The sequence below is a fragment of the Oryzias latipes genome, chromosome 4, assembly GCF_002234675.1.
Source record: "Oryzias latipes chromosome 4, ASM223467v1".
In the NCBI taxonomy this organism is placed as follows: domain Eukaryota; kingdom Metazoa; phylum Chordata; class Actinopteri; order Beloniformes; family Adrianichthyidae; genus Oryzias; species Oryzias latipes.
In genome coordinates this window covers 16,358,715-16,374,744 of record NC_019862.2, presented here as the reverse complement: position 1 = coordinate 16,374,744, position 16,030 = coordinate 16,358,715, and the positions used below count along the sequence as shown (strand labels likewise).

The window sequence follows — 16,030 nt, the reverse complement described above, 5'->3', positions numbered from 1 at the left end:
AGTGTCTTAACATGGACTACAACAGTGGTGGATATCTACCTGTGAGGGATGAGTTGGGATCTGTGTTGGTCAGGCAGAAGACAAAACGGGTGTGAGAGGAAAAAAAATAAATAAATTGCAAGACAAAAAAATAAATAAGAGCAAGGAAATTATTGCAGGCAAGTTTAAAAAACAGTTAGGGTAAGCTGAAAGAAAAATCAAAAGAGGACATCAGAAGAGCAAAAATGGACATGCAAGTATGGAAAAATGTAAAATAAATAAATGAGACCTGCATATTCTGTGATTTACCTGGCGAAGCTGAGCTTGGGTCTGTGCTGGGGAGGCGAAAGACGTAGTGGATGTAGGAAGACAGCAGGCTGTTGCGGCCGTGCATGTCCTGGCTGGTGTCCAGGCACTTGTGAAGCCGGTTGACTATAGACGCCATGACTTCAAAGGATGCTTGACCTAAATTCACTTAAGACACACAGGAGGTTTCTTCACTAGAGCATCAACTCTGCCCTGTGTAATCAATACATTGAAAGTTTTTCCGGTTCCGGGTTACGGCACGCACGCGTGTGGCTCACGGCGGCTAAACAATTATCTTCAAGTGACCTAAAAGTTGATTTTCTCTAAAAAAAGAGAGCTGACCATGGCCTCTAAGAAAAACTATGCAACAGGTGACTACCAAGACCTTAAAAAGGTTCTTGATGATATCCAAGCTGCGTTGTATCCTTTCATGGACCGCATTTGCCATGTTGATTTCTAAAATAGTTCTTTTTTACATAATAATTTAAGTAATTCCTCTTTGTCATGTGCTTTATTGATATCTAAGGATTCTTAATTCTTTCTAATAAAAGCTAGGAACCGGATAATGATAAATCATGTAATAAAATGGTTGCGGTAGAACAGGGGTGGGATTATATAAGTTTGCTTCCTTCCACTCCCTTTCAAGCAATATTTAATTTTATGTCTAATTATCCTAAGTTTGATACGTCATTGTATGGATGTATATATATAACCCATTTCAAATAAAAAAAATCAAATAAAAAAAAGTGACATTTTTAAAGACAAAATGTGCTTCAAATTTTTCTGCACAAACACCAAATCTGATCCAAAATATTTAAAGGGTCTTTTCAGTTTATACAGTCCAGAATCCTACCAATCTGCCCAGCAATGACTGGCGGTCGAACCACAAGCAGCACCAACTTGTCGAGTAGCAGGTGAAGGAATCGAACCACTGGTTCCAGCTGGGAAGAATTGAGAGCTGCAATGCTGGACTTGAGCTCAGCCTCCAGGCTATTCTCCATGATGCGCATGTCTCCTATTCTGACTGGAAACATGTGCTCATCCAGGGCGTGGACCAAGGCAAAAAATTTATCCAGGTACTGATCCTGAGAGGGAGGGGCATTTAGAGGATGGGGTGAGGAAAGAGATGTAAAAGTGAATGAGTTTCCAAAACAAACTTTCGCAAGTCAGTGATGTAAACTGTGGTACTGAACAGTGAAAACAAGTGAAAAGGTAAGGTAAAATAAGAAAAAAAGAGAAGATGCTTAAAAAACACCAACAAGGAAACATTCAGAGAGTAGCAAAGAGCATTAGAAGTCCAAAATCAGAAGTAAACACAGATCTTCTCGATTGTATTTGCCTGCAAGAAGCTCACCGCACAGCAAATATTTCCACAAGAACAAAAAAGGATCCAACAAATCTAATCTCAGCCAGGAGGAGTGATTTATGGGCCCATTAGTCACAGTCAAGCCTTCCACCCCCAAACAAATACAAAGATGGAGTAACCCTCATAACCAGTGAGTTAAGATTTATCCAAAAAGAAACTGTTGAGAAAGAATTACATACAAAATGAGAGGAAGAATTTTGATAACTTTGAATTAAAAACATTTACATAGTTGTCTGTTTATGAAGATAATTGCATTGTACTTTTTTTGTTTCATTTCTAATCATCATCTTACAAATTTTAGGTAGAAAAATGATGACTTTAGTGAAAAAGAATGAAACCATCTGAGAAAACTAAGAATCAAAATACAAATAAGGAAGACTACTTTCAAAGTGTCCATTGTAATCTCGTTACCTGTGTGTGGATGGTTGAAACAGCCACCACCTGTACATTGAATACACCTCGATGATTGTCGACCCACTTCATCCCCGGCAGAGGAACCTGAAATGCAACAAAACTCCAGTAAACCTGGACTGTGTCTGTCTGCGACTGAGAGGGATCAGAAAAAATACTAGTTTTGGTAAATAAATATGTTCTTTTGTGAACCATCTCAAGCCCCATTCACAGGAATTTAGACCAAACTTAAGAAAGAAATTTCATTTAACTCTTGGCTTTATGAAGGCAAACAAAGGATATAACGGGACGTCATTTTGAGGATTATTTAAATTTTTTACTAGGGCATTTCTGTAAAAGATTTGCTAGTTGGTTATTACATCTGGAGAGAGAACAGAGTATGACTGTGGTGGCTTCTCCAGTGATACAGGCAAGCAGAAGTGTCCCGTCCTCAGGCGTCCATTCTGCAGCATGGGTATCCACTACAAGAGAAGAAAAGGAAACATCAGCAACCGTTTTTCTGTTTGTCATTAAGTGTTTTTATTTTATTTTAGTGCTTAAATTAAAACATTTTATATAAACAAAGAGCTGCACAAGTAGTTCTCATGCCCTCCCAGAGAGTATTTCACCCACCGTGTATCCCACTGGGGTCTCCAGTGGTGTGTTCTGCTTCTGCTGACAGCTGACGTGGTAAAAGGTGAAGAGAATGTGGTGGTGGTCTGACAAAGAGGCAGGCAGTTTGATCTTGATCTCATCGTGAAAGTCAGGCGATCTGCAGCAATTAAGAAACACAATGTAAAAAGCTGCTGAACGCACTATCAGGCCGCTTCCCATTAAATGAGCTGATGCTTCAAAAGTGGAAAGGAGCCAAAATAGATTTGCTTTTCTAAGAGGCCAACACATGGTGGGAATAGTCTTTTAAAGCACCCCCACCTGGGTGGTTAGATGGCAGTCTGACCCAGATGCAGAATGTCTCTTAAATCAAGGAGGCTCAACCTAAAATCCAACACCGGCTAAATAATATTTAACTCCTTTGATCCTGTTTTTCTTTGAAGAAGGATTTGCAACATAAGGTTCTCTAGTTAAAGAAAAATACAATTCTTTTCATTTTAAAAAGTAACGTATTTTTCGGACTACACGCATCAAGCAAAACAAACCTGTCAGATAAGTCAAACTTTACTCAACTCATTCACAAACAGTTGAAGAACGGTACGTATCACTGCAAAGGGCTCCTGACTACAGCACCACTATGCTCCAATAATCCATCAAGCAGTACGGCTTTGTAGTTAAATTAGAGATCAGTAAGCACAACCAAAATTCACACTTTAGGCAACCCAAATTATAAATTGGACTGAATGTCTAATATAGAACAAAACTCAAGGAAGGCCGAATCAGAATTCTTATCCTACCCCTACGCCTTCTTCCAAACAGAGAGTTCTAGAAAAAATAGTGTCTTCTAAATCGGACGACACTCCCACTCGATGATGTCATCAATAGTCGCCGGTCATCCATGTTAGCATGTAGGTGCCAGCGCTCGGAAAATGCATAACACCAGTTTTATAACTGAAAAGTCATGCTAAAACAAAAAGCTATCACTTACTTTTACATAAAAACTTTTGTGCTTCAGAGCACAACCACATGAAGAAAAGTGCTTTTCCCCTCCGCGGCACAGCGCCACATGAATTCCCCTTACGGCGCGGGGATACAGAGCCCTCTTGCCGCTAAGGTTTCCCTTTCAAAAAACTATTTCAGACACCCTTAACCCTCCAGATGAACCCACAACTGGAGGGATAGGGAGAAGCCAGAGGGGTAGGGAAAGAATTCTGATTCGGCCTAAGATTGATTTTAGGATAAAAGAGTGTCTAAAACTGTTTAGGAAGGATCAAAGATCGTTTTCTCTTGGGAACAACTATTTTCATTCTGGATAAAGAAATAATTTTTGTTTTGGGGGGGGGGGGGGGGGGGGTCACCGTATGTAACTTTTCCTAGGGTGGAATTCAATAAGAAAAACTAAATTGAGCAGGGTACCAAAAATATATAAAGACTCTATGATTTTCGTTTAGAACTTCAGGTACTTCTATCAATTTAATCTATCTTTTTTCACTTTATTTAGTGAAATACTATATTGTTTACTTTAATTACAGTGTAAAATTGCTTTAGAAATGAAAAAGATTCTTTCTTTCTTTTTTTTTTTGTTTGTTGTTCCATTGGGTGTGATATCAAGTAACAAGTTTTTTTTCAAATCGAATCAACATTTACCTGGAAAAAGAAAATATAAGTCAATACATGACTTGGAAAATAAGATTTGAAAGGGGAATGGAAGAAGCGAAAGCTTATAAAAATCCAAACCCCCACTCAACAACAATCATAACAACAATAAGGGGGGGGGAGAAAAAAAAGTGTATTTGATTGTTTTTATCTTGTCTTTAATACTGCTGTTCTAAAATCTAATAAAAACAATTTTGAAAAAAAAAAAAAGAAATGAAAAAGATTCTAAGAGCTGAAGGATTTCTGTTACAGAAGGTATTTTTTATCAGTAACAGAAAAAAATACTTAATAATTAAGTAATGACTATATAAAGTTTTTTAAAATGTATTTAAAATGCATTATTAGAGGATAAATAAATGACATGCTTATTAGCATGTCATTATTATGTAGACCAACAAAGAACCCACCTGTTATGGTACACCACTGCAGTGTAGGCCTCCTTAAAGAAATCAGCACAGCTCGACTTCCCAAATATAACCTAAGGAATAAAGTGCAGTAACATTACAGCCAAAATTACAATTTCTGATTCCTTGTTCACAAAAATAACTTTGTGAAAAAAATCTGACAGATAAGCGTACCGGCATGGCATTGTTTGGATCCTCTCCATTCATAAATTGCACTTTTACTGTGATGTTGCGGGCTGAACCTTGGCGGTTGGCAAAGTTGAGGCTCTGGGGGTTTACATACAGCAGATTCCTGACAAAGAAAAATCTCTCATTATAGGATAGGTGTTTAAAATATAGCAAAAAAAATATGTATAAGGGCAGGGATGCTCAGTTTAGTTTAGTTTGTCTAGTTTAGTTAAGCCATTTCCTATTGAATTCTATGACTTTGTTTTTTATGATTCATGTTTGTTACAAAGCTACCAGTTTGAAGCCCATTGAGATGATTGTTGTTGTAGCACTTGGGTTATGCTTTCATAGGAAAAGTGCTTTATAAATAAAGTTTGACTTGATTAGAGTTGTAAAATTAGGCTATATACATACAATTGAATTGAGGACACTTAGAAAAAGAATTTTGTCACAACTTTTTTTCCAATCTTATTCAGAGCAGAGTATTTATTCAGCTTATTTAGTGTATAACTTTTAAATCTGAGGTAATCCTGAACCAGAAAACCACAAACTGATACTTTCTTTGAAGTAGACCAAGCATCTTTGAGGGCAGTAGTCCCCAGTTATCTAACAATGTTATGTCACATTCTATGGACTGATGAGTCAGTCAAAATCTGATTGGCAAATACAGGAGGCTTGGTCTGCTAATAACTAACTGTACAGGAAGATATTGATTCTTCTTGATCACTTACCACTTACAAATATATTCCAGTAATACACAGAAGGTAAAACTTTTATTTATATTCCTGACATTGATCCACTGGAAAAAGTTATATAACTTTGTGTGGTAATTAAGTTGGGTACCACATTCTTCATGTAAGACTTATGTAATATAGAAGCATGGGGCCCCAATAAAGAAAAACTCACAAAATAAGCCATTACTGTAGGCCTTTCCAAACTGGTAATTTGTTGCAATTAAAACACAACAAATAAAAAGTTTAAATAAATAGTTACAATAAATATGTGTAATTTATTTAAAGAAAAGTATGTCTGGAGCTTTTGGGATTCGTGGCAAATTTTTGGATTAATCGACAATCCCGTATTCAGTGAATCACTCTTGTTATCTTTGTGAAAAGTTTTTCTCCCTTCTTTTAATGACTTGATGAATCACAACCAGGCAAACTCCATCATGCCATAAATAATGCAGTTGCAAAAGAAATAATAACCTATTAAATATCAAAGTCTTCATCATTACCGTCAGTAGGACAAATGTTGGTAAGAAAGACACCATCTTAGGATAGTTTGAGTGAAACCGATTGGGATGAGCTAACAAACCACAATGACGTGGTTGATTCTGTGGGGAATGAACTCACAGGCAACAGATGTGACCACAACTGAGAAGAAAGCGTGGGAATATTTTCATGATGGCTACTGGTAGCTTTTTATTTAGCACATCCTCACAGCTGAAATGGGTGCATGGAAAAAGTTCACCGACCCCAAGATAATTTTAGAGGGGGCAAAAGCCAAACTATCCATGTAAGCACAAGTGGAGGAAACAATGATTGGTTAACTCTTCCCGTCAGATGTAACCTGGGTAAATCAGTAAACACTGGAAAGGCCAACCAAAATGCTAACTAACACGGTTCCAGTCGGAGATTGGCACTTAATGCTGTTATACTAATTTAAGCTGAAAGGTGACATAGGAGTTAAAAAAACATTACTGTTTATCAAAACTAAATGCGTAACGGAGAAACTAAAATCAAAACAAAATGCATAAATACACTGAATTTCATTGGTACCATCGACTAAAAAATCATTTTTATATCCATTTAGTTTTTGTCCATGGTTAAATATTCATTTTCTCATCTTGGTTTTGCACATTTTTAATTCCTGGAGCAATAATCTGCAGTTATTAGTAACTATATCAGGGGTCCAGCAAAGACTATTGCTTTGAAACACCAGTGCAATAATAAAGGCAAAATGCTGGTATAAGCCAACCGACAATTTAGCTGACCCAAAACATTTTTAAGACTGTTCTCAATACACATGGTGTAAATAAAAATATTCCAGAATCAGCATGATTTATTTTGTAATCATTTTTTACCAACACTATTTCTTATACCGATTGCATTTATTTCAAGATTTGATGGGAAGCTATTCCAGCAGTTATTTAATAGTCAATATATTGCAAAATAAATTGCTCTGATTTAGTGTCACTATGATGATTGTTTCAACCTACCAGCGCTATGAAGTTAATTCATAATGTGGGGTATTTAAAAAAAAAACAATATAACACACTAAGATAAGAAATCTCTGCTCCAGTGAGTTTTCATATTGATGAAGTGAACTTTACAAAACTGGAACTCCAAAGTATAAGGGATAACATTAGTGACTCCATGGGCTCTGTTTGCAACTCTGTGTCTATATTCTTCCCAATTCAGAATCTGGTAATGACAAAAATTCCACAATTGCCAAACTTGGGATAAAAGTGATCAAACTGGAGAATAAGACTACAGTGATGTACATACTGTACAAACTTTGCATTATCATTCATGCCCAGAAGCTGAACCCTTCGCAGATTTTATGCCTTCTTTGGACCCACACAAAACCAGGTGAGACAGACAGCAAGAGATGGAGAGCGCCTCACTGAGCTGATTCAGCAGAATGCTAAATCAAACCAAGCATTAATTACACACAACATTATCAACCAGAGTGAAGTCTGCACAGGGCTATAAGACTTGGGATTGATTGCACTGACGATCCATCAAAAACAGCAATAGCTATTGTTGGCTTTTCTGCTGATCAGCTAAAGTGCTGCACCACAGATGGAGAAAGGGTGGGGTGGGGTGAGGTACGGAGAGGGGATTGGGGTTAAATTGTTAGTAGAGAAGGGGGGAGAGCATGTCATTTGCAAACTACTGTGATTTGTTTGTTTAAGAGAGGGGGGGTTTGACAGGGGATTTGGGAGGAGGTAGGATACAAAGCTAAAAACATAGCAGGGTTTAATGATCAGCTAATCCCCCCCCCCCCCCTTTACTGAAAGCGCAATATATAACAAGGGACAGCCTGCTGCTCTCACTGCATTTTAACAGCGAGGGAGACTAGCTTGTAAGCAGAGAAGAGAAAAGACTGACATCAGAAAATAGTTCCCCATTCGAGAGTGGACAAGAAAGTCACGATGAAGCTGTTCTTGCTCTTGTTGGTGGTGGTCAGCTCAACTGCCGTCGTTTTTTCGGGTAATTCGGGTAGACAACAGGTCCCCACCTTGCCTCCTGAGGCCTTCATCACAGCACCAACCCCCACTGAGATCAAGTCTCGCTTTGCCATGCTGGATGATGTGCGCCTGCTAGCTAATGGACTTCTCCAACTCGGGCAGAGCTTACGGGAGTTCGTCCACAAGACCAAAGCCCAAATCAATGACATCTTCCAGAAGCTCAACATTTTTGACCGCTCCTTTTACCAGCTCTCTGTGGTCACGTCAGAAATAAAAGAAGAAGAGGAGGAGCTCAAAAAAACCACCAGCTTCTTGAAGGCAAACAACGAGGAGATCAGAAACTTATCACTGGAAATCAACTCCAAGATTAATAACATCCTGCAGGAACGTACGCAGCTACAGAAGAAAGTGGGGAGCCTGGAGGAGAGACTGAAGGGATTGTCGCAGAGTATGATCCCTTCAGACCAGCTCAGTGAAATTACAACGCTCAAGGTAATGAATGATGCAACAATTACAGTGGTGGTTCTCTGATAAATCTTTCTCTGAAATTTTACTTTTAAAAGTCAAGTACTGCAACAACCATCAACCAACAGTTTCTTTTATAAGCAGTGTGCAGTGTAATTTAAAGTTGAACAAATGTACTGTTTCAAATGATCATAATAAACGATTCATATTTAAAAATTCATGCTTTTTCTTTAATTTTTTTAACATAAGCTTATAAACTAAATGCAGCAGAAGTGCAGTTTGGGTTTTTAACTTGTGGTGTAATAATTTGTAGGAAGTGATTGATGCTCAAGAGAGAACAATCACCAGTCTTCTGAAATCTGTGAAGGAGCAGCATGATCAGCTGGACAACCAGAACACCAAGATTAAACACTTAGAAGAAAAGGTAGTTGTGGCACAAGAGTTGGTCAAACGTCTCTAGTCTGTCACAAGAGTATTTTATGTTTAGCATGATTTACCCTCTTTTTAGGGTTATGTTAATAATTTTTTTTCTTTCGCCTTCCAGCTCAGTTTTGACAGTTTCCAAGACACCGTTGATAAGCCAGTGGACCCAGATCAAACAGCATCTGACATTTTTGAATATTTGACAGCAAACACAACCGGCTTGGAAATAAATGGTACTTTTAAATAATACTTTTTAATATAAAAAAAACGTTAGCAATTGAGCATTTTTGTTATTACCTTTTCTTTGTGTGTTTTCAGATCTCCCAGTGGACTGCAGTGATTTGTTTAACAAAGGAGAGGATAACAGTGGAATCTACATGATCAAACCGAACCAATCTGAGCCTTTCTATGTTTATTGTGAAATAGATTCAGGTAAGCAAATCTGAAGTAATCTGATTCCCCAGCTACTGTGCCAAAATGTCTGTATCAGTATCTGTATCAATATGTTTCGACAGATGGCAGTTTAACCGTTATCCAGCGTCGGCTGGATGGTTCAGTGGATTTTGATGAGTCGTGGGACAAGTATGAGAAAGGCTTTGGAGATTTGGAGAGTAAGTATTCTTCATAAAATTCTACATAAACTTAAGAGTTCCAGTTTAGAAGGTTGTCCAAACTGTACGCCTTTTGCCACACCATATGTGTGAACAGGCAGTTTGGAAGCTTTCCTTGTAGCACTTGATAAGTCCTGTCATCAGAAAGGACTGGTGCAGCTCTGAATTTTGGTCACACATTCTCTAAGCTGATTATAACTTTGCTTATAATCCATATAGATGACTCAGGGCTTTACTGTGAATTACTATAAGACCATATTCTTTGTCAGAGCCTGCTAATAGATACATGGATAAACCCCTTAATTCCCTGTTAGAGTTTAATTGACAAAAAAAGTATTTAAATAACATGAATAAAATTGTCTTTTGTAGAGGACTTTTGGCTGGGTCTTCAGAAGATACACAGTCTTACACAGCAACGACCTTACATCCTTCGCATTGATCTAGAAGACTGGAAGGAAGAAAAGCACTGGGCTGAGTATCACTTTGTAGTGGGAAGTCCCTCCACTGGCTACACCCTCCATGTCAGCAACTTCTCAGGAGATTTGCAGGATGCAATGACGAACCTCAATGGCATGAAGTTCTCCACTAAAGACAGATCTAACAACGACCAGCGCGACTCCAGCTGTGCCCGAAATAACACAGGTACTGTTCTGACAAGTTAGTTTAGATCATGTGCAGCATGAGGACTGAAATAAGCACTAGCATTACACATAGTTTATGTTGTTCCTAAGACAAAAATGACAAACTATATAATTACATGTAAAATGAGAGTTGAGATTGCAATTATTCCCTGTTCTTTAGGTGGCTGGTGGCAAAGCATGTCCTGTGAATCCAACTTAAATGGAAAGTACTTGTGGATGAGGGCAAAAGGACGCTCCGTACGGAGGAAGGGCGTTCACTGGAGGCCTCGCACGGGGCCTTCCTATTACTTCAAGAAGACCAAAATCACCTTACGACCAGCAATAACTGCCAATAAGGCCAACTGAACAAGACAGTTCATCCATTCTCATGCTGCATTATTGGTAACTAGTAAATAATGTCCAACAATAAGACAGCTTTCAGAGCATTCAATTTGTACATTACAGAAAAACCCAATTTTAGCTCAAGCACAAAGTTGAATGCCTAGAACCATTTTGTCCAATAGCACGCCAAGAGTCACAAGTCAGGTTTGCAGAACTGTTGCAACGACGCAGCCAATGACATGCAACGGATGTTGCAACGACAGTGAAACTATTTTATGTAATATTTGCAATCCCCAGCAAACAGAACCTATTGATTGTCATTGGCATTCTGATTCCAAGCCACCAAATGCCACAGCACTGTAGAACGATACAAAAGCATGAAGCGATAATCCTAAAGCTAAAAGAGGTTAATCAGATGTTTAGGCACCTTCTAATGGATCTGTTTAGCTTTTAATATTTTTTGACATGTAATGCGTATATTTGTGATGTTAGACTGTACTGCATGTTTCCATGGTCAAAAAGCATGCTTACCAGCAGGATTTATACAATGTGTGACGGTTCAATAGGTATATTCCAACACTTGAATTTGTGCTCATCCTATAGGTGCTTTTAAAATGGGGTGGCTTTTGTGGTTTTTTGATATTATGCACTTTTATTTTCTCCAGTTTTAGTGATAAAAAATTAGAAAAGAAATACTGTTTAGTTAACAAACCTCTGCAGCCATATTTTCCACAAAAATAGCAGTAAATGAAAACATCTGAAATGCATGAATCGCTTTTCTCTCAATACGTTTTTACTTTTTTATTCTGTAAAGTATTTAAAACATGTGCATGCTGTTATGTGATATGTGCTGGTATTGTTAAGATAACATGGCTGTTTAATTTTAATGAGTCATATTGACTTTTGTTGTTATTAGAGCACATTTAGGTGTCCTCTGACCTGTATACAACCGGTCATTCTGATCAAATACTTTGTATGCGAATAAATCCTGTTTCAAAAAAAAGTTTCACAGTGTTCTATGAATAAATAATATTGTTCATGGAAAAGGTCTGGATGATTTTACAATCCAGTGCCAAGACCTAATTTTAAAAGCAGCATATGCTGTTTTAAAATGTTGCGTTCCACAATTTAATTTCATAACTACACCTATTATTATCCTATATTTTTTTATTTTGCTGACTTTATTGTGAAACGTCTTCAAAATGGCACATAAAAAATAATGACTGCCTCTTAATAGCACTAACTCCAATCAAACGGGCCATTTCCCTTTTGTAGGATAACAAAAAATGTAAATATTGAAGAGTGTTGCAGGTCTGACAGATTAAATATATTAATAATAGCAATTATAAACAGTTAACAACACAAAGCAAAATAGCATGTTTTGTTTACAGTCTTTGCCATAAAATGAATGTAACTCCAGGAATTAGGTTTTTCTTTTTTTGTTTTTCCGTAAAATGTGACTCATTATGGCCCATCTGGGGTATTACTGTTGGAAATTCGTAATGTGGATATCCACAACTAGAGAGACATCTAGGTTGCTGCAGACAAACAGGGTCTCTGAGAAGGGAACTGCTTTGTGTGGTAATATGTGTCTCTCTAAATGACCATGAACAAACTAGCAATCATTCAGGCAGACTTGCATCAAGTACACAAACCATATCTACTAAAGTGTGCAATTCCTGTCTGCCAATGTGTGCAAGCAAACATGAGGTAAACATTAACAGGCCATGCTGACAGCCATCGTTGTAAAGTAACTAAAAACTTTTTAAAGATATACATACATATACGTTGTAGGTTTAAAAATTGAACTTAAAGAGAAATTAACTTCTCTGTACCTGTATGTGGTGTTTGGCACATATACATCCCTGGAAGGGAATTCCAAGATCTCCCGGGTGGGGCGCACCCTGCTGTCTGGGTAAGGTTTAACCTGCTGGAGGTCAGGAGTCAAACAGTAATGGGGGTTTTCTGGAGCAGGTGAAATGTCCAACTTTAACTGGGCTGGAGTGACACAACCGTTGGTTTACAGAGAGGCAGAAACACACACAAAAATAGTTGGTCAGAATAATAGTCATGTCAAATAAAAGAGGATTAACTTCAGAGTTATTTTTGTACCTGTGATAGGTCTGAGTCTCCTCAGGACTGAAGAAGGTCTCCTCATATCAGCTAGGAACTTGTATAAATCCTCATCACTGAGCCTGTCCCCCTCCTACAAATGTGAAGAAGTTAAATTTGTAATTTTTGGTGGGAAGAAAAATTAAAAAATAAATAAATATATGACTGTTTATTTGGATGTAAATGTGCAAACCTGTTTGAAAAAGTTGGTGATTGTGAGTGTTGCAGGCCTGAAGCCTGTAAGACTACAGGATTCATCCCCACTAGTGGTCCTCTCGAGTGAGCGCCTGCCCATGATGCTCGAGTTTCTGCGTTCTGACCACGAGCCTTTTCTCTCTACATAAAGACAAAAAAAAAGACAACTTAAGCATGCTTAAGCACTTGACATGCATTTAGCTTAAACCCCATTGGAAAAGGCAGGATGCCAGTTAGGCCAGCTTCAAAGAAACTATACAAGGTCAGAAGTTAGGCAAACAACAGCGGACACACTTAAAATAACACGCCAAGATCAATATAATTGTATATTTTGCTCAGATGTCTCTGAAAGTTTAGGTTTATCTTTCTTTCCTGTTTGCTTTTAGAATGTTTTCCTAGATAAGGTAGCTAAAGTATAGTAACGTATTGACAGGGCCATGAGCCTAAAGCATGATTGCCAGACATACCACCTCTATGCCCTCAGCTGTCATTAGGAGATTAAGGCTGTGTCTCTGTTACATCAATGCTTTACACAAACAATTACTGATTTTTTTTTTTATCATTGCAACTTGGTATCAAAATCCAGAGATGAAAATCTACTTTATGGAAAATGTTATTTTCTAGAGAGAATGTACAACCTGAGAGGCTCATCTCCAGCTCTGTATCTCTTTCAAGGCTCCCAGCACTGTTCACGATGTTCATTAGATGGATTGCTGTCCACGCAAATGGCATTCTGTAGCGGCCCAATCGCTGGCAGAACTGTTCTGATTGGCTGCGAAGTTTTTCCAACTTCTCCTTATTCTAGAATATAAAAAAAACAGTGAATCTTATTTGAATAAAAAATGTACTTTTTTAAGAGTAAAAAAGGGCAGATATTCATGGTAGAATGGTTACAATTCAATTCAATTTTATATATTTTCTATATAGCCCAATGTTACAACTAAAAATAATCTCCCGGCTTAATACCGGTAGTTGTGTACTAAACATGAATCATAAAGAACATAAAGTCATAGAATTCAATAGGTAATGGCTAAACTAAACAGACCAAGCTAAACTGGGCATCCCTGCCCTTAGACCCTCAAACTGCACACATATTCCAATAATATTATCTTAATTTATTACTGTAGAAAGTTTTCCAAATATGAGGCAAGCGTTTTTTGCGCTGATAGCTTTAATCAAGCTGTGATTAAAAAGGAAGAGAATTTCTTTAAAAAAAAGGCTACACTCACACTTTGGAAACAATTGATTTCTAATTTTTACCCGTCACTTTAGGAATTTCAAATAAATCTTACCTTAGCAGCATCTGACTCCTTAAAGACCATGTAGGGCTCTGCACATTCTCCTATATCACCTTGCTGCAGTACCTTTTCCAGCTGTGAAAACAAGCCCTTTTTAAAGTGACTATGCAACATAAAGATGATCAAACAAGCCACAGTCATACAAAATGATTCTATTTTTCATATTGCATTTAAAACTGGAGTTTCGATAAATTTTACTTTACAACTCCAAAGTAAATAGAAACGGCCACACATTTGAGATAACCAGAGTAACAGGATTACATCCTATATTCTTCATTTTTCATAATTCACTATTAAATTTAACTACTGCAAGTGTTTTTAAATGCTAGGTGTTTTTTTTTCCTCTACAAAGAAGATATTGAATAAAAAACACTACTAAACTCTTCATGCATCCTCTTTGCAAATATAAACTAGCAATTTTACCTATAAATGAATCTAAAAAAGATGCTTTCGAAAAATCTATGATTTTATTCATCAATATTAGAAAATATCTTATATTAAAAAAAAACATTTACAACAGTTTTGAAAAAAATGACATTTTTCACCTTTATGACTAAGAAGACATCCTGGGATGGGTAGGTGATGGAGAAGATGGCGGAGCGTGCCAGCGTGGAGATGGCTGCCGTTTGAATGTGTGGGCGCAGCATTGCTTTTGTCTGCTCAGAGTTCAAGTCAAAGAAAAAGTTTTCCGATATCTGGTGGGGAGGGACACACAAAAAAAAATGTAAGACTAGTAATGCCAGACACCATCATGAACATCAGAGAAGGAAATTGTCAGCATTTGCTTGCTGATTTTGTGGTTATGGGTGCCAACAAACAGAGCAACATTTCTATGAGGCTAGAGAGCCAAATCCAGAGATGGCTGCTACCCTCTAGTGTTTGTTACTGAGAGGGGGGTGAAAAATTGTCAGACGCGTGATTTAAATGCATTCCTAAAGCACAACAGCAGCACTACATAAAGTTTTATAGTCCTTTCATCAGATCCACTTTGGCTTCCCAACTATTTTAACGCTTTGCAGAAGTGACCACACAACTCATGGCTCACAGAGCACGGTGCAGAAGCATAACAGCTTACCTTTTTCTTTTCCTTGACATCATATAAGGCCAAACTAGCAAATATGGGTTCAATTTCGATCTCGAACCTTCAAGTGGGAGAGAAAACAGAGTGGGTCAGCAGAAAGCAGCAGTTAACTACATGCCGCCCCAGAAATAGGCTGTTTACCACTTACTTCAAGGACAAGCACTTGACGAGTAGCCTCTGACCAAAGTGCTCTTTTGGTAAATCAGGCACACAGTGGCGCTCGATGGGCTCCTCCTTCGGTAATATGAAGAACAATAAAATAATTAAATGCTGATGCAAGTTGGAAAACTAAACATTAACTATACCATGAGGTCATGGGCCTAACTGCAGAATTAATAAGGACTGTAAAGCAAAGCTGAAGAAAAGCACCTCATCAAGAGCCGGGTGCAGGGCAAAGAGTTCTCTGTGACGGCTGGCCTTGCGTTGGTCTTCGTTGTGCCGATCAATGTCCTCGTTGGGAGCACGGTCCAGAAGGTGGGGCAGGAGAGGATCGGGAAGGGAATTCTTCAGGTCAAAGATGCTGCACGCCCAGCTGCCCCGTGGAGTGTCATCGATAGACATAGACCTCCGCTTCAGATCATCCTGAAGAGAAAAATAATAATAAAAATAATAATAATTGATACTCAATTTATCCCACAATGGGAAATTCTTCTCCACATTTGACCCATCCCCTGGGGGAGCGGTGAGCTGAACCGCGCTCGGGAGGCAGTAGCGTTAAGGGTCTTGCAAAAAAAAATGTTTTGATATGAAACTTCTACATTGAAAAATCAAAGCTGTGTGTGATAATAAGCATCCCTTTCAAAACAAAC

General features: G+C 38.0%; 2 protein-coding genes across 21 annotated transcripts in view; one reads left to right on the top strand and one right to left on the bottom strand.

The window, feature by feature from the left end:
- The window catches only part of dock7 (dedicator of cytokinesis 7), a 44,182-nt gene that overhangs the window by 20,770 nt on the left and 7,382 nt on the right, over positions 1-16,030 (bottom strand). For 13 of the 20 annotated variants that reach the window (XM_020702470.2, XM_020702463.2, XM_020702465.2 and 10 more), the window contains exons 6-22: positions 15,591-15,803; positions 15,370-15,455; positions 15,216-15,282; positions 14,686-14,835; positions 14,135-14,215; positions 13,481-13,643; positions 12,841-12,983; positions 12,648-12,741; positions 12,371-12,533; positions 4,888-5,005; positions 4,717-4,787; positions 2,675-2,813; positions 2,422-2,523; positions 2,063-2,149; positions 1,139-1,370; positions 289-453; positions 40-60 (exon numbers count right to left, since the gene is read on the bottom strand). In XM_020702470.2, the coding sequence (XP_020558129.1) occupies positions 40-60; positions 289-453; positions 1,139-1,370; positions 2,063-2,149; positions 2,422-2,523; positions 2,675-2,813; positions 4,717-4,787; positions 4,888-5,005; positions 12,371-12,533; positions 12,648-12,741; positions 12,841-12,983; positions 13,481-13,643; positions 14,135-14,215; positions 14,686-14,835; positions 15,216-15,282; positions 15,370-15,455; positions 15,591-15,803 (2,095 nt within the window). The remainder of the gene's footprint in view (positions 1-39; positions 61-288; positions 454-1,138; positions 1,371-2,062; positions 2,150-2,421; positions 2,524-2,674; positions 2,814-4,716; positions 4,788-4,887; positions 5,006-12,370; positions 12,534-12,647; positions 12,742-12,840; positions 12,984-13,480; positions 13,644-14,134; positions 14,216-14,685; positions 14,836-15,215; positions 15,283-15,369; positions 15,456-15,590; positions 15,804-16,030) is intronic. The other 7 variants (XM_020702467.2, XM_020702472.2, XM_020702475.2 and 4 more) reach the window with 1 other exon arrangement.
- On the top strand, positions 7,932-11,539 carry angptl3 (angiopoietin like 3). Its single transcript, XM_011474132.3, has 7 exons — positions 7,932-8,566; positions 8,853-8,963; positions 9,084-9,195; positions 9,281-9,394; positions 9,478-9,573; positions 9,943-10,215; positions 10,375-11,539. The coding sequence occupies exons 1-7, from the start codon at positions 8,039-8,041 to the stop codon at positions 10,557-10,559; spliced, it is 1,419 nt and encodes a 472-aa protein (XP_011472434.1). The 5' UTR covers positions 7,932-8,038; the 3' UTR covers positions 10,560-11,539.